The 26,744-nt window shown below is 45.9% G+C and overlaps 1 protein-coding gene across 2 annotated transcripts in view; it reads right to left on the bottom strand.

The window, feature by feature from the left end:
- PIK3AP1 (phosphoinositide-3-kinase adaptor protein 1) overlaps positions 1-26,744 on the bottom strand; it is a 73,300-nt gene that overhangs the window by 12,604 nt on the left and 33,952 nt on the right. For both annotated transcript variants that reach the window (XM_077822219.1, XM_077822218.1), the window contains 8 exons: positions 25,750-25,894; positions 20,772-20,914; positions 19,894-20,026; positions 16,882-17,078; positions 14,180-14,369; positions 6,173-6,268; positions 2,318-2,500; positions 1,168-1,233 (listed from right to left, as the gene is read on the bottom strand). In XM_077822219.1, the coding sequence (XP_077678345.1) occupies positions 1,168-1,233; positions 2,318-2,500; positions 6,173-6,268; positions 14,180-14,369; positions 16,882-17,078; positions 19,894-20,026; positions 20,772-20,914; positions 25,750-25,894 (1,153 nt within the window). The remainder of the gene's footprint in view (positions 1-1,167; positions 1,234-2,317; positions 2,501-6,172; positions 6,269-14,179; positions 14,370-16,881; positions 17,079-19,893; positions 20,027-20,771; positions 20,915-25,749; positions 25,895-26,744) is intronic.

The raw sequence follows: 26,744 nt of genomic DNA, 5'->3' as shown, positions 1-26,744 counted from the left end.
AAATAGATGGCACACAGGAAATGAGGGGAAACTGAGACACAAAGCAGGGCAGTGACTTGCCCAAGGTCTCCCAGCTGGTCAGTGGCAGAGTCAGATCTCCTGACACCCAGCCCAGTGACCTAATTAACTAGAATAAGCTGCTTCTCAACCACTAAAAGCAAAGACCTGTCGCTGCCAGCCGGAGATCTTGAACACTGTGGTTTACTGGATCCACCACTGGAATGAGACTCAGGCCTGAGTTTTAGTCTCAGCTCTGCCACTGGCCTGCTAAGGTGACCCTGGACAGGTCACTTCCTCTCTGCTTCGTTTTCCCCATATATAAAATGGGAAGAAGTATACCGACCTTCTTTGTAAAGCATTCTAAGAACACTTGATAAAAGCCCCCACGACAGAGCCACATATGACTATTAAGGCCCCGATTTTGAAATCCAAGAAATTGTGGGTGGCCCAGTACCTATCAGGGTCAGAACCCTGAGGTTTGGGTACAACACTAACAGCATCTTGTAATGAACACTGTGAATCTAATGGGACAAACCCTGAATACAGGGTTTGGCTTCTAGGAAACCACCAGTTCTATAAATGGAACATCCTGCCCCAACTTTGGGCAGGCCAACTTTACTTTTCACTGAAAAAGCTGGATTATTTTCTGTTTACACTTCTCCGTTTTCACTGATTATAACAGCGATAGTGACCCCTGAGTCTGACACTTCCTGACAGCAAGTGAGTGGCAACTGATAAAGCTGGTTGTTAACTACCAGGAAACAACGCCCCGTCTTAAGGCACTCCCCTGAATGTCTTAGAGCATTTTAGTATAAACACAGCAAAATGAACTAAGGATGTATGGCCCAACAAACAATCATACCGGTACTGGAATGCCTCATTGGCGACAAATACAGCCCCACTCCTATTACCAGCATAGAGGAATAAACCACCTCCCAGAGACAATCCATAAACAAAGCAAATAGCTAGCCTTGCAGTCACGAAGCTAGGATCCTCCCTGGCATTCTGTCGTAGGGAGCCAGAAGCCCGATGGGTGAGGAGTCATGTGAGCGTTAGAGGAGCTGGTCAGCTCACTGGCACATACACACACTTCATTCACATTAAATTAGCTTGCCACCTTTCCTCTTGCATTATTGGAAAGTTCTCTGAAACAGACACCTGACTTACCTTTCTTAATCTTCTCTGCAGAGACATATAGATTCCCAGGTCTTTCGTGAGCTTTCCCTGCAAATACTACAAAACAGGTATTCCTTAGACACCTCGCCACATCACAGACAGGACAGAAATGGTAAGGTTACACACAGGAAATCGAGCAAACCCACTGAAGTCAAGGGAGAAAATAAGACAAGGGACAGCATGGTAGAAACACCCTTCCCGTGGACAGAATTCAACCATGCAATCCATCCCTAACAGAGGACTGAATACATTTTTCCAGAGATGTTTTAGTGTCAGGCCTGCTGCTGGATGCCCCTTTAGATGATGCTCCAGAATCTGGTTATAATTCCTTTTTTAAAGAATCACAATGTGTGTATTCATACAAAACATTACGATGGAGAGTTCCAAAGCTGCCTAGAAGATAATTGCACAACTCGCTTTAAAGTCAATGGAGATTGTGCATCTAAGCCCCCTAGGTAGCTTTGAAAATTTCAGCCATAATGGGTGGTTTTGTCCACATAAGAATGGCCGTACTGGATCGGACCAAGGGTTCTTATGTAGACAAAACCATTTACATTTCGTCTCATCTTTTCAGAGGATCTGAAATAAAAATTATCTTCATGGTAGGGTTATCTAGTGGTTAGAGAAAGGGACTGGAGACAGGACTCCCAGGCTCTATTTCCAGCTCTACGGATTCAGTGACACCTTTACATAGTCTCTGTGCCTGAAGTTGCCCATCAGCACAACAGCCATGCCATTGTCTACCTTGTAACTTTAGGCACTCCCCAACTAAACTGGGTCTGTCCAGAGCAGACCATTGCTGATACTGGCTTTGAAAGCCTGCAGCCTGACTGCTCACACTAGAGGTATAACTCAAACCAAGACCTCAGGATGCAAACACCACAGTGTTTTGGGAGAGGGAAGAAGGGTGAAATCCAGATCTGGATCCCAACAGGAGGCCCATCTCTTATGGAATGAACCAGGAACCTAGAGGTGAATAATCTAAACTCTGGGGATTTTGGAAGCCAGGCGAGGACTCTCATCAAGGTCTGGGAGGTGGGCCCATTGCTGTCCCACTTCTATAACAGGTACTCCGTGCAGCGTTTGCTCTGCTCTGTACTGCTGAGCACAGAAATACAGATGGTTCTGGTACAGGACTCACCTTTGGAAATGTACAGCTCCTTGTCTTGATGAAGGGAGCTGGAGTCAGGCCTCGGAACAGGAACTGGAGGTCTGTTGACCATTTCCTGAGGGAAGTCATCCTGCTCCACAGTGTAGTAAAGTTCATTCTCGCCACACTGCTGGTAGGGATCATCCTCCGAATCTGGCACATCTTTGCTACTGCCTAGAAAGCAACTACAGTCAGTGAGACACCAAGCTACCCGAAGGTGTGCTGCCATCGGCACCCTAGCTCTCACCAATCATACAGCACACTGTGCCTGATGACATTGGCCATAACTGAATGGAAATAGCCACTCTAATTTTTGCAGTGGTTTTTAAGTGCCTAGGACAGTTCTTTATCTGGTCACCAATGTCTGGTAGTGGGTTAAGTTCCTGAAGCAGGTACCACCTTGTTTGGTGCAGGTATTTTTAACAGTGCCGGTTCCTTCCTGGATCACGAAGGACTGTAGTGGAAAGCTGTAGGGCTGTAATAAATTTGGGATGTTAACAGTGTTTGTTGCTTGCATTAGTCGTCTGCCATCTATCGGATCCCAGCTGCTAGCGAACCTATCAGAGCACTGGGTTTCAAAGGCCAGCATCTTAGCGGGGTTAGTATATTTACCGGCTGCTGAAACTGACCAAAAGTTGTGTTATCTGAGGAGCATTATTCCTTTCTCTGCTGCAGCCACTGGCCGAGAGGACTATGGGTCACTTCTGATAGGAAGTAATTCCTGTGTTCCTGTCTGCGTATTCACTAACTGGAATGCTGACGTCTTGGCATGGGAGTTGCACCAAGTCCACTTGGATCCTCTCAGTGGAAGAAACCCACTCTGGTACTCACACCCTGAGCACCTTGCAATCTTTAACCTATTTATCCTCAGCACCCCGGTGAGGTAGGAGAGTGCCATTGTCCCCACGGGGAACTGAAGCACAGAGAGGTTTAAATGACTCACGCAAGGTCACAGCATGGAACTGAACCTGGGTTTCCTGAGGCCCAGGCCCAGCCCCTGGCCCTAGTCACTGGGCCACCCCTCCCCCTTCAGAGAGGCACGTGACCCAGAGCTGACACTGCATGGCTGGCAAGGGCAGGGGAATGTGCAGAGCAGCTGGGGCATTAGTGTTAGCGGGGGTAGTTCAGTCTTGTTCTGCTTCTGAGTTGGTGACGTGGAGAAGCAGAAGAGGAGCCACCAGGTATCTGAAGAGTCAGAGAAGCAGCAAGGGCTGGGGACTCAGAGCATGTCGGGGAGGGTGGCGGCACAGAGCTGAAAGCTAACTTGAGTTGGAGAATGCAGAGGGGCAGGGATCAGAGCTGGGAGCCAGGTAGGCAGCAGCATTTGGCCAGGGCATCCAAGAGGGCAGCAAATCAGGTTTCCCAGTTGGATTTTGTTCCCTCCAGCCATGCAATAAGAATCACATTTTCACACTGGCATGAAATCCATGAGCCCACTGTGGCCTGGCCAAGCCACGTTCATTTCATCTTCCTGACTTCACCTAATGGCCAGTTCCTCCACGAGGCCCATGCGCCCTCCCGAAGGCTCAGAGCAGCACTGGCGCGTGCCAGCCTGCAGCAGGCTTTCCCAAAGCAACACTCAGGCCTAGTCTAGGCTTCTAAGGTTTTCCGGTATAGCTCTCCTGACAAAACCCACCTAGTACAGATCCAGCTTATTATACCAGCAAAAAGTTGCATTTGCCAGTGTAGCTTAGCACAGCTTATTTCGCTTGCCAAACAAATATAAACTCTACCAGCAAAACTGCTGGTATAAGCCCTGGCCTCAGACACCTATTGCTCTCCAGAGAGCAACAGCACCCGGTTCACCCAAGCAACTCCCCGATACTTCCTAGCTTATCAGCAGCACATTCTCCTGAAAATGATCCCTTGCCATCAACCGGAGACTAGCAGCGGAGAGTGATTAAGATACTTAGTGGCTGGAACTCAAAGACGGCCTCATAGCTGCATGGCGGTTGATTATCTGACTTGCACAAGCAAAGAGTAAGAGGAATCCAACCTCACACAGTTTTATTTCTCCTTTCCAGGCTGCTATTTTCCACAGAGGTCTTTTTGCCTAAGCCTCCCCAGCTTCCTGTGGTATGGAGAAATGCCCCAGCTTTCCATAAATAAGGTTTAAGATAGCCTCCCTTACAGGCCAGAATTTGAACAAACACCCTACTAAGGTCATCAAGCGATCCATCTGAAATGATGTGAAATGTTTTACCCAAGGGCAGATCTTAGATGTTCAGCGTTTGGTACAAGCAGGATAAGCCGTTTTAGAAGCAGTGTTGCCAACACATGGTTTTAGCATGAGTGTCACAGCACGTGGCATTGGGCAATCGAGAACCTCTGCTTTCATTCCAATAAAAAGCCATCGGCTAGCCCTCGTAGTTCTGGAGAAAAGCGTGAAAACCTGACCTGAGCGTACAGTAAAGGCCCACAAACCAGAAAGCAAAGAAAACCCCCCAGTCTCATGATCTTTGAACGCTTACGGCTGCCCACACTGGAGACAATGGGGTTCAAGAGAAAGACTGTTCTCAGTTCTGAAAGTTAGTATTTGCCTCCTCCTCTCCCCAAAGAAACTTGGTCTACGAATGCCAACTTTGTCATTAGGTTGTCTGGCCCAGGAGGTGTGTGCAGTCAAATCTGCTGACTTCAGTGACAACAAAATATTTGGCTGTTACCTCTTAACCCAACAGAAACACACCTAGCAGGGGGAGCTGGATTAGATTCCTTCTTGTGCAGCCACAGGATTGTTCACTAAATTCTATGAGTTGCACCTGCAGAGAGTGGGTTTGCACAGCATCACTAAAGGCCTAGTTTGACTTGCAGAAACTTGGGCTTCTCGACACAAACATCTAGTTCTCAGCAAGCTGGGGTATGAATCTACCCCACGCTAGCCTGCCACGGACTAACTGTCTGTGTGGACACTGCTGACGCATTTGTTAATACACTTTGATCTAGTCCTCTTTGGAACGGGACTAGATTAAAAGTGCATTAACAGTTTGTTAATGTGTCCATGTGGACAGCTGGTCTGTGGCAGGCTAGTGCAGAGCACCCCTCCTGCCCCCCCCCACCCCCGGCTTGCCACAAACTAATTGTCAGCGTAGACAAACCCTTAGTTGCTGGTGATGTGAGAGAGGGATATAATCCAGACTGGCTCTCAGGGGCCAGGCAGAGTTCACAGGGATGCTAGATAGGAAGACCTGGAGCCCCATTATGCCATTTCTACAGAGTAGAACCCCTTCTGGAGCATTGTACATGCAGAAACCAATTGGGCCAAAAGCTTTCAAGACAGGTACCTCAATTAAGCACCTAGCAGAGGTCTGGTCTTAGAGGTTCTTGGCACCATCCTTTCCCACTGAAGTCAATGCAGAGGCCACATCCCTATCTGCACAACCAGGCAGTTGAGGATAATAACTAGCCACTCTTAGTCAAAAGTCAAACTCCTCCTGCAGGCAGATCTGCACTTGGGCCCTGATTCAGGGTGGCTGAAATCCTCTTAACATGGAGAGCAGAAGGCCACAGAAAGGCAAGTGTTTTCAGCAGAACCTCCCTGTCTGAATATTCATGTCACTTAACAAGTGAGGAGGGGATAGAACCAGAACTAGATCTTACTCTGAGTTAAAACACGAATCAAGTTGGTTGTGTTACCATGCAGATACATCAACCACCTTCCCTGCTGTACTGAACACTTTGCAGCAGATGCGGAAAATACCCAGTGCAGCAGAGCCGTTCACCTTGAGCACTGGGAGTTTGCGTCTATCCTTACAGAGCAGGACGAAATCTCAAACAGAATTCATTTTAATTAGCCCTAACCCACCCTCCCCCACCACCTCCACTCTCCACCCGCCCCCCAGCTCTCACCTTCTAAAAATTTGCGGATCATAGAATCTTTTGTAGTCAGAGAAAGCTGGTCTCTAGCGATTGGGGCTTCGGGTTTTGACTGAAGCATCTCAACATCTGGAAGAACAATTAGGAAGAGTAATCCATTAACTATGTCTTCAACCACACCGGGTTTTCCATTAGCTGTTCACAAACCCAGTATGATTAGCGGACCTGAGATTTCTGAAACATCTGGGCCCACTGACCAGTCACTCAACTTTAGGATGGACAATTTGGACAATTCCAAGCACAAGTATTTGCCTCAACAGATGATTGTGGGGCTAAGTCCCAGTAAGACTAGATAGAGTTCCATGCCTACTCTGAACAGCGAATTTACTGCACTGTATCCAATCTAAAACCATGTCTACACTACAGGGACTCTAGCACCATAGCTACATGGTGTAGACGCATCCTATGGCAATGGAAGGGGTTTTTCCATCACTGTAGGAACACTGCCTCCCCGAGCGACGGTACCTAGCACAATGGAAGTTAGGTTAGCGTAGCTATGGCGCTCCGGAGTGTGGATTTTTCACACCCCTAAGCACCGTAGCTATGACAACCTCCATTTTAAGTGCGGACGAAGCCTAATACCAGCGCTGGAAGAGTAGAGCAGTGATACTACAATTAAGTCTAAATTCTAACCGTGTCTTTCTTTGCCCATAACCTCACAACACTTTCACCTTTCAGGCTGAAATTTCCAGGCGGGGTCCCTGCCTGGAGGAGACTAGTGTATAGAAAGGCTCAGCTGTTTAATGTGAAGGCAGATACGCTATTCCCACCAAACAAGTTTTGTGTGATGCTCTGCAGCTGAAATGGCTGGAGGGGAAATTAAGATTGTAAACTATTTAGGATAGACAGAGACTGTCTTTACTACAAATCTATACAGCAGTTAACAATGAAGCCCCAATGTGGTTGGAGCCTCTAGCTGCTAGCAAACCTGCAGGTGACGGGGGGAGTGCCATATGGTAAGGAAAGGGCTCAGGGAAAGGCAGTAAGGTCTAAAAGGGAACAGACCTTGACGGCAAACTAGAGGGTCCCTGAGCCGGAACCTGAGTAAAGGGTGGATCCGGGTTCCCTGCCAGCCACTGAGGAAGTGGCACACTGAGGCAGTGAATGGGAAGGCTGCCCAGGATTGCTGAAGGAAGGGGAAAACATGTCGAGGGAGGTGGCCGGAGAGCCAAGTCACAAAGAGGCAGCAGCAGCTCATGGAGCAAGAGTGGGGCTTCCGACCCAGAGAGAGAGGCGGAAAGATGGTGTGCCACCGTGGGAAGGGGTGTTGATTTGGCATGCTATTCCCCTGAGTGACCAGGAGGAGGCACCATCCTGGCATGGAGTGGAGCACCCTGTCACAGACCCCTATTCAGCACGTCAGCACATTCTTCCGGGCTTTGCTGATCAGGGATGAACTTTAAGAATGTTAAGCAAGTGCTTTAACTATTACAGGCCCCATCTGTGGAAATTCATGTTTTGATCAAGTTTGGTTTTAATGTGGCCAAGTTATAAGCCACTGAAAGTCGCTATGCTCAGTACATTTTGCACAGGATTTCTGCCAAGTTCCTCAAGTGCGAAGCTAAGAAAGGCCGTTGCTGTACAGGCAGAGGCGAACAACAGAGTTGTGTAGTGAAGAGTTTAGTGAAGTTGCCAACAGGGCGTTGAGGATTAGCTACTGTTTGGAAGACACTTTGGGCTGCTCAGCTGGAGTTGGCCATGCACGTCCAATGTTTCAGCATTAGAGTGCATATCTTTGTACAGAAACTTGTCATTTTGATCCAAGTAATAAATAATTTTAACAGACTGATATTTACAACTTATACAATCAGCCATGAAACAAGCCACTGATGTATGGATTTCGGAGTGGAGTAGACAGCATTGGGAGTGCAAAATTCCTTTCCTTCTCCGCATAGAAAACAAAGAGACAGCCTCATGTTCCCCTTTTTTGTCAGTGCTCTGCAAAATCATTAGACCAGCACAGTAAGAGGAAGTTGGGGAGTTTTCTATTGCGTGGCCAAATCTTTTCATCATGTAGTGTCAACTACCGGAGATAACTACTGCATAAGAAGGCTACTGCTTTTCTGGGTAAAATCGATCTATCTAGCCAATAAGTTGTCAATCAATTTCAGGCAGAGAAAATCTTATACTAAGGGATCACTGTTACACTTGGTTAGTGAGTGACCCATGGTAGAGACCAGATCTGTTTTATGGGGCATTAGCCAGGATTAGTTAACTCACTAATCTCACCAACTACCTGTAGGGTATGTGTTCCGTTTATGGGGTGTTCTTTTTTTCCTTTCCCAGTAGAAGGCCAAGCTGATTTTGCCAAGGAAGAGTGAAAACTATAATGGGACCCCAAACTTTGCCCAGCTGAGAGCCACACTGGAAACTTGCCAGGAGTCAAAGGACAATACCTAATTGGTATGAAATACAGCAGCTTACAATATTAGACACTGCTGTACTGCAGACTCCAAATGGACAAAAATAAGAGACCAAGACACCAGAGGTAGGTTATCCTCGTGCACTGTCCCATATACCCGACTCTGTAGGAGGATGAACCATAAGTATAAATAAAATATCAAGTATGTGACATTACTCAGTGAAGTAGGCGAAGAGGTTAGTGACAGATCACAGGGAACTGCAGACACTGACTCGGTGGGAGAGAGATTAGCTTCCCGGATGTAGGCAGGATCTTGGGCTTGACTGACAGGCAATTACCACATCATTGTCTCCTGACACACAGATCTGCCTTGTATATAGATGACACCTATTAATGTCCTACCCATGTCCCCAGATAGAGCTGAAGCTTTGGACATCTCCCAGATGGATTATCTATTCCTCTTACCTCATCAGAAATGAGACTCTGGAGCAGGGATTGAGGGGAGAAGAGTCACCTACAAAGTCTGGGACCCACAGCCACGTGCCCAGCAATAGTTTGCAAGTGACCCCAGGTTTGCTTGAGCTAGTCAGGGGACCTAGGGTGAAGGATCTTGTGGCGTGAAACCAGCAGGGAGAGGAGAAGCCATGCTGGAATCTCAGGTGTCATGCTAGGTAGGATTTAAGATAAAAGACAGCCCTCCGATTTCCCTTCCCACTCTGTGCAGTGACTGGAGACTTCATGTGGGTTAGCAGCTTCTCATTGAGCCAACAGAGCATTGGACCTTCTGGAAGTTCAGTCACTGCCCCTTGGTCTTAGAGACACCAACAATACACACAGGCTGCCTCAGTGCATGGCTGCACCTGCCTTTTATGTTAACCTGTAAAGAAACCCTTGCCCCCATCTCCATTAAGTCTTCAGAGCCACTTGTAATCAGCTATTACCGAGCGCACACACAAAGCCAGCTGTGTTCAGAGGTCAGTTCTCTATTACTTAACACAAAGACTTCAGTGTTTTGCCATAATCCCATCCCAGAATTTTAAAGCAGTAACATTTTGTGCACGATTCCCTTTGCTCACCTGAGGAAGACAAGAAGGCTGCAGTTCTGTGTACTATCTACAGTCCATAGACACAGGTTAGAAAAACCTTGTCTATGCGGGGGATGGGGATAACACAGCTCACTACCATGGGAAAAGACAATGTGAGCAGCTAACAAAATCCACTCTTAGTAGGGAGTCAAGGGTTCTGAAACCTCGTTCTGCACTTCACGGCACAATCGTTTAAAAGCTGCTGTTCCAGCAGTGTCCCTTCCCGGGGGGGTGGCTTGCGAGATTAACTATTTAACTCTCTAAAGCATGAAACTCTGGCTCCATTAGTTCCTGCAGTGGATGGTCTATGGTTAAGGTAACAGGGCTGGGAATCAGGCAGGTAATCTGGTGTCCCAGATCTTTGTCCAAAGTCACATGTACACAGCGGCAGAGGGGAAGTGACATGGTTGTTTCCCCATCTAAAATGGAGTTAATGTTTCTAAGGTGTCTGGAAGCAGGGGCGCCAGAACAAGGGGGACCAGGGGGCCATGGCCCCTCCATTTTTTACCAGCCGTAAGGTCAAGTGACAGGGGGATGGTGCGGAGAGGAGTGAGTGGTGGGTGGGGCCTCAGGGGAAGGGGTGGTGCAGGGGCAGAGTCTTGGAGGAAGGGGCGGAGCAAGGGCGGGGCCTTGGGGGAAGGGGTAGGATCTCGGGGTGGATGGGTGACATGGGGGTGGGACCATAGTTCGGGCGCCTGTGGCCCCCCCACTTTTAAGGTGCTTTGGCTGCTCGTGGCCGGAAGATTGCAGTTTGTTAAATGCACTGAAGTCAGTGGACGCCAGGCCCTAGAAAAGGGCAGAATGGTATTTGAGTAATTCCTAGAGGGGGAAAAGTCACAGCTGCAGACAGTAACGTTAAAACAATTTGTATAGTGGGGGTGCTGAAAGCCATTGAACCAAACTGTAAACTCTGTATATGATGGAAACCACTTCAAGCCAGGGGGTGCTCCCACACCCTCAGCACCCCTAGTTCCAGCATCCTTGGCTGCAGACAAAAATAGGTGTCATAATTAGCAAGTCAAAATGTGGGTCACAGAACTATCTAGCCGAGGAAGGAAATGCCTTCCCCTGGCTGGGAACAGAGTGAACAGGGTCAAGAAACACATAGCCTTGGAGGAGGGCAGAGGTTCCTCATAGCTTTCTCCTACAAGTAAATCATTGCTCTCCTTATTGGTTCAGAGACTGGATAAAAATCTGCACCTTCACACTCCAGTCGGTCGTTACTGAGCTGCATGTGCTAAGGCCTTAATACATGGAACCTTCTTCAGTGTAAGAAACAGACCCGAACAGTGGCAATCTACAGACATGGGACATTGACCAGTTCCTTGACATTGTCTGGTACTTCACTGCATTACAGGATGTGTTCTGCTTCACACTTTAAGGAGACAGTTCCATTGTTCCCTCCATCAGGCTTCACTACATGCCCTTCCTAATCAGGCACATCAGACCCTACCCTCTGGCATCTTCTTAGGAAAACCACATTCGATTCCAGGCACGGAAGTTTGCCCTGCACTTAGATCAAAAAGAACCCACTGGTTAAAGGTTAGTCAACCCCCAAGAGTTGGGTGGTGGAAGTTGGGAGGAAAGCTCTGGCACACACAGATTCATTCAAAAGGCCACATTTCCTAGCGATCCAGGGTTTGGAACTGAGCAGGAGAGGTTGGTGGAGGAAAAGAGTTCACAGTGGTTAAGACAAAATGGTCCCTTTATCCACAATGCAGAAGTGAGGTGAAACGGATAACTCCCCCTTCATACTTCTTGGCTGCAGTTTGTAACATCCACCTGCAACCCACACAAACCTGCTGCAATTTCCTTATGCCTGGAATTTTCAAATACTTGTAAGGTCAAATGTAAGGTGTAATCAGAGGGGAATTCTACTGAAGGGGGAATTTCTACAATTAATGGGATGAAATTAACTAAAGGACAATTTAGGCTCAATATCAAAAAAATTCTTAACAGCAAGAGCTATTTGGCTGTGTGCTAGTTTGTGAAGGGAAGTGGGTTTTGAGCATTTAGAACGACACTGGGGAAGTGACTGTAGGGAATAACCCTGCACTGGACAGGGCCGGGGACACAGAGTTCTGTACAGGAACAGTTCTTTCCTAGTTCTATGGCTGTGTGGCCCATCTTAAAATTGAGCTTCATGGGACACTATCACACTGGTGTCTCAATCTGTCCTAATCCTGGCACAAGTATCACCTCTTCCTGGAACTGAACGGTTAGAGAAACTGTCAGACCCACAAAGTAAAAATTCCTTGCACAGAATCCATTTCCATAGGCCGAGAGAGAGAGAGAAAAGCATTGAAAAGGTGAAAGGGATCAAGACTAGAGACTGGCTGGGGGACTCAAGCACCAGTGTATAACCTGAAGCTATTTTTAACGCTTTGAAACTGATTACATTTCAAATAGCTTCTCATTCAGCTAGGTGACCCCTTGGTGCTTTCAAGCTTTCTCGGGTCAGTTCTTGAAGTGTGTGGCAAGAACTGTTGTCCAATCCTGCCAGGTGGCCATGTTGCTCATATGGTTGTGGCTTAGTATGTCCCTTGTTCAGAGAAGCCATTGGAGATACTAGAAATCAGTTCCAACCTGGAGGGAATGTGTGAACAAACATCATGTTTCACTTTTCTATGTAATCTTTCATTTCCACAGAGCTTTAACTAAGTGCTAAATCTTGAAATCTATAATCATTAAGTCAGTCCTAACCCAGGTAATACTCCCACCACTTTCAATAAGGGCTTATTTCAGACACCAGTCAAACACCTGCATGCTGAAATAACTGCATCAACACTAAGTTACACCACCAGTTGAGCTGTATCCGTCTCTACACCAATACAGTTACATAGGGGCAAAAACTGTTTAGGCCTAAGAATTTTCCCAGGTAAAGACTCCGTAAGGCCTTCAAAGATTTATTCTTTATACCACCACCAGCCCCATGGTAGAAGGGGATAGCCATGTGGAGCACAGAAAGCACAACACAGCTCTGGACACAAGAGCAAACACACTGTTACAGAAAGTGCTCAAGGCTCTTTGTCCATGCAGACGGACCAAACCTCAGACTTAAAGAACAGCTCTGTTCTGCATAGTTTTTAAGATGTCACCCTCTTGTTCAGATCTGCTCCTTGTGTGAATTCAGAGCCAAGATTGCCCACTAGTGACAGAATTTTTTGTTCTTTACTTCTGCCAGCCCTTGCAGAGCCAATACAGCAGTGTGTAAGCTGGATTCAGTTCCCTTTTGTGCACCAAGAGAATCACTTCGTTCTAGTCCTTCAGACCTCTGCAAAGCCACCAAAGTCACTGGCCTTGTGCATGTGTCGCGAGAGCACAATGCGGCCTGCAGAACCTTTGCTACTGGTGAGGTTCAGAAAGCGCAGCCCGACTCAGACCCCAAGTTTGCAGTACTGGCAATCAGACCACTTTTACTCGTCAGCTGAGCACATTTGATCTGAAGTCGGAGAACACAGTATGAGGCCATTTTGAGAGCACAGCTACATTCTACATTCCAATTCAAAAGTCTCAGAGACTAAGTTATAGGAAACCCTACACCAAAAGAATTATTAGGTTACTGTAGAGTCTAGGCATTTCAACCCACTAAACTCAACTAGTTTTTCCTCTGATTTTTTTGCCCTGCCCACATTAAATACCTTACACAGAGATCCACCCATTCTCCATAGAACTATCCAAACCAACATCTAGAAACCAATTCTATGCAGACCACTTCTGAAACAGCACATGTTAGCCACAGCTCCCCAGCCCTCACTCAAGGACTAGGGACAATGGGATCTTTGTGGCTGAGGCATTCAATTGCTCCTGCTGCTTATTCTCCACCTGAAATCGTAACAACCTGGTTTTGTAGCAACATAACCATCTCCACAGCAACCAAATGAGACGTCACAAAGACGGGATTATGAATTCAGGTGAAGGATAAACAGCAGTGGCAATTGAACCCCTAAGCAACACAGATCTTGTTTTAGAGTGTCCTTCATATTCATACGGGGGAGGGGAAGCAATCCAAGATATATTGTTTATAAGCAGAAGTGTTTCAGTAGGAGAAGTTTTCCCTGAAGCAATGAATTCTTAAAGTGCCAACACGCTCCCTTCCCCTCCACTGACAGCTGACTTTCTCCCAAGCACTTAAACAAGAACAACCCACACTTTTTAGCTTGTCCCGCCTCCCTTCAAGTCACTACACTGGCTTCTCAGCTTCTACATCAGACTGAAGTTCCTTGTCCTTCCTTTTAGAGCTCAGCCCTACTGTACAGGAAGTGCCTTTTTACCATACTGCTTTCATGCAGAGCAAGATCTGCAGTCTAATGATGAAAGCGTTACTTCTTTTTATGCCTGTTATCTCAAAGCCAACAGTAGCCCAACCATCTTTTAGAGCTGCTGGTGTGGACAGAGCAGAAATGTTACAATCAAAACACAGTATAAATGCAGTCAGGGACCTGCCATGTGTAAACACTCAGCTTAACATAATAAGAGATTGAGTATTGACATGGCCTGCAACCCTCCACACAACGTAAAGTCTATACATACACAGATCGTCTGAGGCATCCGGGGCAAAATTGGCCATGGATTCATAGAGCTCATCATCACAGCCAGGATTCAGGGAGCATTTCATCAGCAGGTCGGTGGAGAGGTGAGCCATGGTCTCATAAACAGAGTCATCTTCCTCACCCTGCATCAGCTCCTCCTTAATGTGACTCTTCAGCATATCAGCAGTTTCCTGGAGGAGGGAGCGTAAGCAAAAGACTCAGGAAGGAGAGGATCAGGGAAATAAAGCTGCTCTTGCTGTGTGAGGTGCAGTGCATTAGCATGTTCTGATTTACTGAGTGCACGTGCATCCATCCAGTGTCCAGAGTTAGCAGATTGAATTACTGCCCATGCTCTAAGCAAGCAGAGAACTTAAGTCTCCAGGGACATCAGTCTGGTATATTTCACCAGCACATCCATCCTCTGAGCCCACAACTGCATCTGCAGGTCTCCCCTTCTGGGAAGTCGGTGCCAATATCAGGATAAGTCTGCCACCCACTTGTAATGGAAAGAGCCTTCCGGTGTAAACCCATATCTAAGGCTGCATGGACCTTCGTCCTCATCATAGCGGCACAGACCCGGGGCCTATGCTGCAGTGGATAGCCAGGTCTCTGAGAGGCCACCCAAGCTGTCTCTAATAGCACTAGCACCACCATGAGATCCTCCCTGGCCACCTGCCGTTGGGCTGGCTCTTCTGTGGAGCTGAAGGGGGTAGCTCAGTGGAGGAGCAAGCTCAGGTGCAGGAATCCAGCACCAGGAGGGGGACAGAAGGAGAGAGAACCCAATCCCCCCAGATGCAGAACAGCCATTTACAGAGGAGGCAACATGGGAAAGTAGGAGAGCTGGCTTGACCCCCAAACCAGCAGCTGCCGCCACTACTGCATGGCGTGGAGATTGCAGATTCCCCTGCCTAGCCCTGTGACGTATTAGTGATCAGCGGTGATGCTGTGTTTGCCTTTGGCGGCTATTCCGGGTACAGGAGAACACCCCTAGCCAGCGGGCACAACGTTTGAACAGTTGCTGCCCCTCTGCTAACTCCGCCTCAAGCCTCACATACTTGGAAGTGCCAGGACACATGCCAAGCTCATTCTAAGGTGGTGATGGCTCAACAGAAGCTGCCCTTGGAGACTTTAGCTGGAGATGCAGATCAAAGAAACAGTTCCTTGCCCCAAGCATTAGCAAGAAAGGGCCAGCCCCTGCTTCACTCTGGATTTAGTTTCCTCTTTTTTTGACAGCTGTACTAGAACATGTTCTGGGAGTGCACAGCCCGTCTACTCCGAGAGACCAACAGGAAACCTCACAGCTGATCATCGCTCGTGTAATACCAGCCACTTTCATTTCTCAGGGCAGTGGAATTCTTTATGCAGGTGCCGCGCTGGAGAGCAGCGCTAATTTTACAAGGCCTGCGCCAGTGAGGCAGAACGCTTCCCCAGCTGCTCTCCCCCTAACCCAGCACCGACTGTGCTCCAGGCCCAGCCACTAGCTCTCTGCCATACAGCTGGAAGGAGCCTTCTTTCCTCGCCTCCTCTGGCTATTGCCACAGTGGCTTTTTGGTTGTTAGCATCTGCGGCTCTCGCCCCCACCAGTGGCTGCACTAATGCAGACCAGTGACTTGTGCTTACAGTAAGCAGGACATGGCGGACAGCGCATTGGGGTTGCTATTTCAAGCCTGACTAGCTCTCACACCACAACAGACGTGGGAGAAAAAGCTAGCACAGGCCAGGCCAGGCCTGTGACGCTCATGATGTATTGATCAAAGAAAGGGTTGGAGGTAGCTGGATTTTCTCTGCCTCCTGCACTTCTCCTGCACTTTAACGAAAGAGGCGATTCACAGGCTTGTAACTCCCCTGATTTCAGGGCAAGGCCACACAACCTGGCTAGTAGCTGCCCATCGGGAGCCTGCACAGTCCATTTTAGTCTGTCACTTGCCTTTGCGCAGAAAACCAGCACAAGACCTAAGCAGCACCCAAGTCTTCAAAACAGGGCTTCACCCCTACTGGGGAGGGTGAACATCCCTCCCCCTCCATCGTCTCATTAAGTCCCTCCACTTTCATACGTGTAGCCCCCAAGCTAGCAAGTGCAAGGCCTTCTGCACAGAGATTTAAACCCCCAAGGCGTCACCCTTGTGCTTGCAAAGTGCTTGTCACGTTCAGAGCACTTCCCCTCAGCTCCTTTTCCTGCTGCTTTGAAGTGACAAAGTGCAAAGACTTTGAAGTGCAGGCAATCAGAGAGAGTCCTGGAGCCCCAGAACCACAGCACACTCTGAGTCAGTGCCATGGCACTTCACTGGACAGAACAGGATTGAGGAGCTGCAGCTTTGGCAGCATTAGGGTTTATCTCAGAAGCTTCACACCAGGGATCGGATGCCATGGACGCATCGGTAGCAGCATGCTGGTCCCAAGGGTTGTGAGGGAAGGGGACCAGAAAGGCGTACTCTGTTTTTATCTCTTCTGCTCCTCTCTGAGAGCCCTCTACCCATCTTCCCCAGTCTCCCATGCTGCATCCAGCTGCCAGCCCCACCTTAAGCCAGAGAGAGGCCATGGTATAGCCAATTTCCCCACCCCCCTCCACAGCTTGACATCCCAGTGCACAGCACCGTCCTTGGTGACAGGCTACCAGCCTGACGGAGAGCGATCTGGGGCAGCTTTCACTGTGCAAAGTGCATGCCGTACAGCCCCCTCCGGCAGCACCTTGCTCCCTCTTACCACGTATTCGTCAATGAACTGCCGCAGGTCCTTAAAGCCATGGTTTTCAGCGATGTTGTTCGGGTAGTACCCATACTTGTTGGCTACACTGTAGGCCTGCAGGGCTCCCGGACAAGTGAGCAGCAGGGCCGTGAGGTTCTTCAGCCCGTATTTTGCAGCGAAGTGAAGCAGCGTCGGCAGCTCTTCATCCCTCTGATCTGAGAGAACAAAGGCTTTTAGAAATCAAGCTCCTCTTTGGCATCAACACACCCGGTGGGCAATGAATGCAGCGGCTAGTAAAGGGGGAGGCACACAAAAGCAGGACATTAAATAGCCCTGGAAGAGCTACACCACGTCAGAATGGAGCAGAACTCGGCCTGTAGGGCTGAGCCAGCCAGAGCCATCTAGGACATTCGGATGCCCAGTTCCCATTGGTTTTCCTGGGAGTTTGGCATCCAAATCCCTTCAGGCATTTCAAAGCTGCAACTTAGCCGTGAAAAGCTGAGCTTCAAAGACACTTAAATCTTCTCATGAAAAATGCTGCAGGAGGGCACACCTGCCTGGCACACCTGCCTGGCACACTGGGGCACCGCTGGCGGCACATTTGGCTCCATCTCTGGATCAGCTGGAAGGTCAGGGAGAAGAGAGTGACAAAGGGAAAAGCTGTTCTCTGGCGAATGCATCAGCATCATGAGGTAGGGCAGCACATCAGGTGTTGGGGGGCAGGGTAGTGAACCCTCAAGAAACTAGATGGCAGAGTTAGCCACGAACAAGGCGCATTCTCACTAAACAGCGGTAGACGCGTGACGTTGTGGTGAAGAAGCACGTGGCTAATTTCAGCCTCAGCCAAGTTCGTAAACACGCCTACCAGAGTGCCTTGTGCATTTGCTAGTTCCATGCCAAGGTGCACACTTTGCTCAGGAATACTGGCGCAGCAGACGTACACAGCCCATGTCAGGCACTGCCCAGGACAGAGGTTGAGGAAGGCTTCGTCTGGCATGGGGGAGAAGGGAGCTGCCTGATTTACAGGGGCTCTTTCTGGATATTCAAGGAGCAGCACTGTTCAGTCAACCCCAGCTGGGTGTCAGCAAAGTGAGGATCAGGAGATTAAACACAGAGGCAGGAAATACAGAAGAGGGATGGGGAAAATATTGCCAAAAAAGGGGTCCTGGGGTGCTGGCCAAGATCCCCAAAAGCCATGTGCTAATCCCGGGGAATTCAACAGCACTCTGACCACAACAACAAGCTACCGTATCTGGAAAGGCTGCTCTGATCCAGGCATTTAAAATCAAATCGCCCCCTACCAAACTGGGCCTGTTTTCAGAGACATTGTCGTGTCCCACTGCTGAGGCTGTAAGTGCTGCCAGGCAGGTCCTGAGGCATGTGGTCAAGGTGGTCTTCACTGCACGCATTACTTTTACAAAAACGGACGGCCAAGACTTTCAGGAGTGACAAGTGATTTTGGACCCTGGGCCTCCCAATTTATCCTAATTGTGAGCTCAACAGGAACAAGGAAGTGAAAGTTCATAAGCTGTCAAAATCACCTAGAATAACCAATGGTGATGGGAAAAGGTACAAAAAGGAGACTGAATTAGTCCAAACATAAAGGCCTCCTGATACAATTCAAGGACTGCGTTAAGAACATGCCTGGTAAACAAGAGGGACTGAGGACCGAAAATGAATAAACCAAAATGGGTATGTTGATATTAAGCCTAACTGAAAGAGAAAATAAAGAGGGGATGGGCTATTGCACCCGGCACTCCCTTTTGGGGTCATTAAGAAAGAGACTTTGGGGAGAAAAATTGGCTACTGGAGCAAGTTTCACTATCATGGCTGCCACTTCCAACATCTCCTGGGTCCTTTTTCATCCTAAGCTTGAGGGATGTCTGACCAGACTGGGCCAGAGAGAGGGACCCAAATGACATCATCACCCTGCCAGCTCCAGCTGAATGCCAACCACCACCAGGGATGCAAGACGTGTCTTGCCCCTCCCCACCTTGGTGTGTTCTTTTCCTTCCCTGCCTTACCTCTTCTCTTTCCCACCTCCTTTTTCCTTCTGTTTAAGAACAGTCCAGCTTAGCCAGCAAAGACTGTATATTTTCCAACACTGCTATAAGCCTGTCACTGGAAAGGCAGCTAAAGGCTATGCCCTACACAGCCCAGTACTGGAACAAGTTTGTCAGTCTCGCAGTGGCTGATCAGACCGTGTGCCATGCCTGTGTTTTTCCCACAGCAGGGCTGCAAGTGAGAGTCAGCATCAGAGAGAAGCTGCATTTTCTCTCTTTGCTGCTCTTTCCTCTCCCCTGGTGTCTGTGTTTATCTTGACTTGTCTTCTAAGAAATGGGATCAGACTTTAACAAGTACAGCACCAATGACAGCTCCAGTCAAGCTTAACTCATTTCTTTTCTTTCCCCCGCAAAAGGACAGTTATTACCAAATACCAACTAAATGACTGTCAAATGTGGGGTGGAGGAGGGGTGTCCTTCTAAAAACTCTCTCCAGCTAAAGGAAAGGGAACAAGGAATGTTGTTAAAATGAAAACTGTATTTAATACCCTACATTTCAAATGCTTTAACTGTTTTTCCTTCTTTTCTGTATCTTTCAATAAAGAGTTTAATGGGGTTTTTTTTTGGCTGAGGTCTCTAGATACCAAACCCCAAACCTTGTTTAATGTTCTACAGTGACTGGATTATGTTAACTCCTTTGTCTCTTTGGGCCCCTTCATTCCATCTAAATTAATACAACAGCATTCAGTTTAACACCTTGAAAGGGAGCTCATTTTCAGAGAGCAGGGGCTCAATTTTCTTTTAAAGATGGCTCATGTTGGGTACCTAAGATCACTAGGCACTTTTGAAAATCTTGGCCATGGATTATTGTCCGTCCTGCCCCAGGCCTGCCAAAGTAATGGCTCTTTCCTCCATTCTTTATGTGTTAAAACCCTGTCGCTCCATTTCACACGGTGCTGCCGGCAACTCATTTTACAGCCATTGTTTACAAGCAGAGTTGTAACAAGGACGTTTTTTAAACACTTACTTGTATTCATATCTTCTTCCTCCAGCTGGTTGATTCCAAACAGGTGCAATCCACTTGCAGGAATGTTGTTCTTCAATGACTCGGTCAACAGTTTGTCCAGAGCTTCTATGTTATATGGTACTATTTTAAAGGCCTGAACACAAGTGAAAAGTAATTTATCTTGGGGGCGTTTTCAGGCCAGACATTCAGTTCAGTTTGGATATATAAAGTAGGTTAAAAACAAAAAATTAAGTCAAGAGAAGAGAATGCTAAACACTCAAAGACCAGAAGGGCCAAAGTTAAGGTCGTACATGCAATTTTAACTGCTTCCTGGTGCATATTCATGGTACTGCATTCAGTTACATGATCAGGTGCTACTATTTTCAGTGACTGAGTATGCAGGTTGGAAAGCACAGTGAGTGAGCCTGGAATGCAAAGATTAAGTCGTTTCTTAAAACAGGAGTGAAAAATGAAGGAGTTACTTTACTTTCTGCAATACACTCAACTAGCCTTGTCAGTTTCTCTTGTTGCACAAGGCTTTTATGTTTAGCTTTCCAAATGATTTGTTATTTCTTGAAGACTTATTCCAGGTTCTGTAAAACCCAGTTTCTCAAGTTAGCAAAGTCTAAATTGGGGGGTTAAATTACTGCATTTTCCTTGCGCTGCTAATAAATCTAGGAGTTACCATAGCTCCTCAAAGGGAGAGAGCACACTCTGCTTTCTGCAGATGGGAAACATCTGCTAGACCTAATTAATACTGACTGCAAGAAGACAATTAGCTTACATTTCTATCCTGCTGGTGAGCTCTTTCCTTCCGAGTGCTTTGGAAATCTTCTTTGCTCACCTCCTGCCCCAGAAAGGGCTGATTTCAAAAGCTGCCTTTTGTCCATTGTCATTACCTGGCACATGAACTCCACTGGATTAGCTGCATTGGCCAACAAGTTGCCGATCTCTTCCATGTCAGCGTAATAGCTGATGTTCGCTTCCCCCACCATCAAGTCACCTGAATATATCCGCAGAGATGCTGCTCCAGAAGTTAAGTCTTTCAAAGAAAAGGAAAACAATCCCCAGTAAGACCAGGCAATGAGCGTGAGCACCCAGAAGTAGCACTGACATTAGGAGGGGTTTCCACTTCACTCCATCAGCCAAAGCTTTTCAATTCGTGGGTGAATCTGGCATGCGTCAGTAGGGTTGCCAATTTTGGTTGGACGCATTCCTGGACGTTTCATCACGTGACATCATCTTTAATTAAAGATTAATCTTTAATTTCTGGAGACTCCAGGACAATCCTGGAGGGTTGGCAACCCTATGCATCACAGAGGGCATACAGGTTGCTTTGAGCATCCTGAAGGAAGGTGCTGCAGAGCTTTCTTCTTCACAGCTATGTCAATGCACCTCACTCCTGACTGGCAGCATTCCCTGCTAATTCTAATCCAGCCTACCCAATGCTAACACATAGCTATGTCAATGCACCTCAACCCTGAGGTAGAGCACCTCTTGCCACCCCAGTCTTGGGGCTCTCTGGAACAGATTCCAACCCAAACCACTGTATATCTACAACTCACTGTAGATTTTGCATCCCCATCAACTGAACTGGAGTTGAGTGAAATTCAATGAAGGTTAAGTGCAGTTCAGCCCTGCAACTTTAATCAGATTCAGGTTTAGTCTCCTATATACCTCTGACCTTATACCCTTCCTGATGTGTAACTCAACGTACAACTGGTGGATCAGCTTTTTTCTTCTGACACACTACATCAGACATTTTGAGCCACAACCTGGTCAGGGTTGAACATTATTCCTGTATACCCCTTTGTTTGTAACAAGTCAGAATGCCACCTGGACTAGAAGTGTTACTCTGTCACATACATAGGAAATGTAAAGCTTATTTCACTTAGTATTAGAGACAGCAAGCTCAACATGCTTTTTAATTCAATAAGCTGGAGGAAAGGGAGGTACATTTATAAAGCCAGAATGGTGGATTCTCCATCACTGACCATTTTTAAATCAAGATTGGATGTTTTCTCACAGATCTGCTCTAGGAATTGTTTGGGGAAAGTTCTCTGGCGGGTGCTATACAGAAAGTCAGACTAGATGATCATATTGGTTGGTCCCTCTGGCCTTAGAGTCTATGTATAAATAGGTTTCCAAATGTGTATTTAATAGGCCTGTTGATTAATCGCAGTTAACTCACGCGATTAACTCAAAAAAATTAATCGTGATTAATCGCAGTTTTAATCGCACTGTTAAACAACAGAATATAAATTGTAATTTATTAAATATTTTGTATGTTTTTCTACATATTCATATACATTGTATTCTGTGTTGTAATTGAAATGGAAGTGTATATTATTTTTATTACAAATATTTGCCCGTAAAAATGATAAAAGAAATAGTATTTTTCAGTTCACCTCATACAAGTACTGTAGAGCAATCTCTGTCATGAAAGTGCAACTTACAAGTGTAGATTTTTGCTGTTACATTACTGAACTCAAAAACAAAATAATATAAAACTTCAGCGCCTACAAGTCCACTCAGTCCTCCGTCTTGTTCAGCCAATCGTTAAGACAAACACATTTGTTTACATTTACATCAGATAATGCTGCCCTATTCTTATTTACAATGTCACCAGAAAGTGAGAACAGGCATTTGCATGGCACTTTTGTAGCTGGCATTGCAAGGTATTTATGTGCCAGATATGCTAAACATTCATAGACCACTTCATGCTTCAGCCACCATTCCAGAGGACATGCTTCCACCCTGATGACGCTCATTAAAAAAATAATGCATTAATTAAATTTGTGACTGAACTCCTTAGGGGAGAATTGTATGTCCCCTGCTCTGTTTTACCTGTATTCTGCCATATATTTCTTGTTATAGCAGTCTCGGATGATGACCCAGAACATGTTGTTCATTTTAAGAACACTTTCATTACAGATGTCACAAAACGCAAAGAAGGTACCGATGTGAGATTTCTAAAGCTAGCTACAGCACTCGACCCAAGGTTAAAGAATCTGAATTGCCTTCCAAAATCTGAGCAGGATGAAGTGTGGAGAATGCTTTCAGAAATCTTAAAAGAGCAACCCTCCGATGCAGAAACTACAGAACCTGAACCACCAAAAAAGAAAATCAACCTTCTGCTGGTGGCATCTGACTCAGAAAATGAAAATGAACATGTGTCACTCTGCACTGCTTTGGATTGTTATCGAGCAGAACTCATCATGAGCATGGATGCATGTCCCCTGGAATGCTGGTTGAAGCATGAAAGGACATATGAATCTTTAGCGCATCTGGCGTCTTGTGACGCCGGCTATAACAGTGCCATGAGAATGCCTGTTCTCATGTTCAGGTGACGTTGTAAACAAGAAGTGGGCAGCATTATCTCCTGCAAATGTAAACAAACTTGTTTGTCTGAGCGATTGGCTGAACAAGAAGTAGGACTGAGTGGACTTGCAGGCTCTAAAATTTTACACTGTTTTATTTTTGAAAGCAGTTTTTTTTGTACATAATTCTACATTTGTAATTTCAACTTTCACGATAAAGAGATTGCACTACAGTACTTGTTTTAGGTGAACTGAAAAATACTATTTCTTCTGTTTTTTACAGTGCAAATATTTGTAATCAAAATAAATATAAAGTGAGCACTGTATACTTTGTATTCTGTGTTGTAATTGAAATCAATATATTTGAAAATGTAGAAAACATCCAAAAATATTTAAATAAATGGTATTCTACTGTTGTTTAATAGCACGATTAATCACGTGATTAATCACAATTAATTTTTTTAATCGCTTGACAGCCTTGGTATTTAAGTTAACAGTCTTGTTTTAGACACACTACCTTAACCGTTTGCTGGGCCAAGTTCTCCCCATTTCTACCCACTGACTTCAGGGAAGCTGAACAGGTGTAATGATTTGTCCCTCTGTCCCTCAGACTGTCACATTATGACATAATGTGCAAATAATGATGTTTTGATTTGCTGTCTGTTCCAGGGAAAAAGGATTGTTTCTGGTCAAAACTAACATTTTTCAGCAAACCAAAAAGTTGGAAAAAGAAGTTATTTCATTTGAGATTTTAAATTTTTTTTAAAAAATAAAATCTAAGCAACTTTCTCAATGAAAAATCATTTCAAATTGAACAATCAAAACATTTTGTTTCCACTTTTACGGTTGATTTTTATTTTTCAAGCGAAACCATTTGTGAATTTGACATGAATTCACAAAATGTTTTGGTCAACATGAATGTGTGTTTTGTGGTAAAAAAAACCCTTGAGATGAAAAATTTTGCCCAATTCTAATTATGGACATTTTTCTCAAATGAAGCAACAGAGCCACCACTTGACTCAAGAAATCAAAATGGATGTTAACTCACCCTATTGGGAAGCTACCACAAATTTATAAAGATGCCTCGGAAACCCCATTGCTAAACTTTGGTCCAAAATCTAAGTTCAGGTTTGTAACTTTCAGTTTGGTTGTTTTACAAACCCAGAACAAATAAACGGGTTTGCATGAATTAAAGAGCAAGCTACACTAGTCAGTTTGTTCGAGACTTGTGTAATGAATTATGTACCACAAATATATATTAAATAATGATTATATATATTACTGTTAGGAAATAGAAAGGTATGTTGTTGTTTTTTTTTGTATGTGTTTCGGCAGATGCAGCAGTACAGATTGTGCTGATAAGAAAATTGGTTTGGGTATCTTATCAGTAAAATTCTTGGCCTATGCAGACAATAAGATGAAGCAGAGGGAGCTAGTAGCTTTGGAGTAAATCCAGTGCACACCCTCTCCCTCCCAGCAAGACAAGCTAATGTGTAAAAACCCCAAGGCCACAAAATCATACCAGTAAGAAGAATAAACAACTACTGTAAGATAAAAACAACTGGATGGAGTCAGTGGGGTTGAAAGCAGAGAATAGATGTGTTGGAAACCAGACAGAGAAAAGTAAGTTTTCGCAGGATAAGCACGAATGTATTATTTGAGGTTAGTTATTGTGATTTACATATGATAAATTAGTGGTTTAGACTAGATAAGGACACAGATTAGGTAACTTGGTAAACTGAGTCTGCGCAAAGTTAAGGAACAGGGAATAAAAGATAGAGACTGACAATAAGAAAGTGGAGAAGACACAGGGGAAGAAGAGTTGAACATAGTAGAGACCAGAGCCTTTAAGAATCACTCTGGCCCCAAGCAAGGTAACTTGATCATTTTTCTTCTTGCCTTATCTGTTTTTGCATGTATATGTAATTCCTAGGTGAGACTAGCATTGTCTTAAAACATACATAATCAAGGCTAAAAGAAACTGTGTAAGCCTAAATTGAAGTGGATCTCGTTTTTCACATAGCAAGTTTCACTTTCAGTATCCGGTGGATTCCTATGAATTAGGGAAGCACTGTTGCTTTTGTGTTTTTTACCCTTTTGAGGGATATTGAAATTCTCAACACAAAGAGTGCTAACGAAAACTGCTTAAATGTCAAACTTTCCTAGCAGTTATATTTTGTGCCTACACTACCCTGCTGTGTCCTTTGAAGCCATTCCGTATGAAGAACACCATTACTGGCATCAATCTTTTTCTGATGCCCTGGTGGCGGTGATAATATTTTGCACTTCTGAGGGTTCATTCAGCTTCCAAGTGCTTTACAAGCCATAACTGTTCTTCAAAACTCCCAATGAGGAGGGCCAGCGTTACAGTTGTGACCTTACTGATTGGGGACACAAACGCACAGGGGACAAGGGACTCTACCAATCCCACACTAAGACGCAGAGCTGGGAGGAAGCAGAAGTTTGTGATTTCCCTGCCTCTAGCTTTTTGTGTTCCAAGCTCTAGATTGTTCCCATCTGCAGCAGTTTAATTCCCAGAGGGAGAAGTTCTACCTACCAGGAGCCTGTACAGAGACAGTGTATTCATTTTCCATCTTGGCTGGCACACGCACAGACTGGGCATTCTCTGGAAAGAATTCAGCTTCTGTTTTCACTTGACAATCCAGTTTACATTTCATGATAATATAAAGTGTTGTCTGCACCTAGGAGTAAAGGCATCACAACATGTAGGTTCACAATATCCTGGAGCCGTTCTTCATTGCAACCCCAGCACTGCTCTCCCCAGTGCTGAATTCAGCTCAGAGCAATGGGGACACCTTTTCAGGGCTTCTAAACACCACTTGGAAAAAGTAACCCACTACAAGTGATTGAAACTTCTTCTGTGTCAGATTTCAGCATCACACACAGGGCTCTGTATCTGGGTTCTGTGGGTGGCTGAATAAAGCTGAAGACAGTGGACTGGGGCATGCTGTGAAACTGCCAGACATCCTGGTGCTTGCATCTGTGTTTAGGTGACAGGTTTTAATGCCTCGGGATGCCATTTATATGGTGAAAACATGAAATCGGTGCTTGTGGCATCCACTAGCTAGGAAATGAAATATCATAAGAGCACTAGATCGGTTTCATTAGCATCATAAATGACTCCCTTAGGCTCAAGAGCATGTGAAGGACAACCCCTAAAACAAATATTGGACCCTGTCTACATCGTGATCTATAATCCACAACTTCTCAGGCTTTGTCTACACTATCACTTTTGTCAGTAAAACTTCTGAAAAAACACACACCCCTGACTGACAAAAGTTTCACCGACAAAAACACGGGTGTGGATATAGCTACCGCCGCCACTCGTTGGGGGATGGTTTAATTATACTACAATGACTGTAGTCGATGACCTATTAGTGTAATAAAACTTAAGCATTTTATTACACTAACAGGTCACCGACTACAGTAATTGTAATCTACCAGTATCCTGTAGGTCCTTTCATGCTCACAGTCTCTTACGCAGTAGACCAGGATCTCTCAACCATGCCTGTGGGATACAGCCGGTCCAAA

Source organism: Eretmochelys imbricata, chromosome 7, assembly GCF_965152235.1.
Source record: "Eretmochelys imbricata isolate rEreImb1 chromosome 7, rEreImb1.hap1, whole genome shotgun sequence".
Taxonomy (NCBI): domain Eukaryota; kingdom Metazoa; phylum Chordata; order Testudines; family Cheloniidae; genus Eretmochelys; species Eretmochelys imbricata.
Note: the sequence above shows the minus strand (reverse complement) of the source record. Positions and strands in the feature narration are given on the sequence as shown.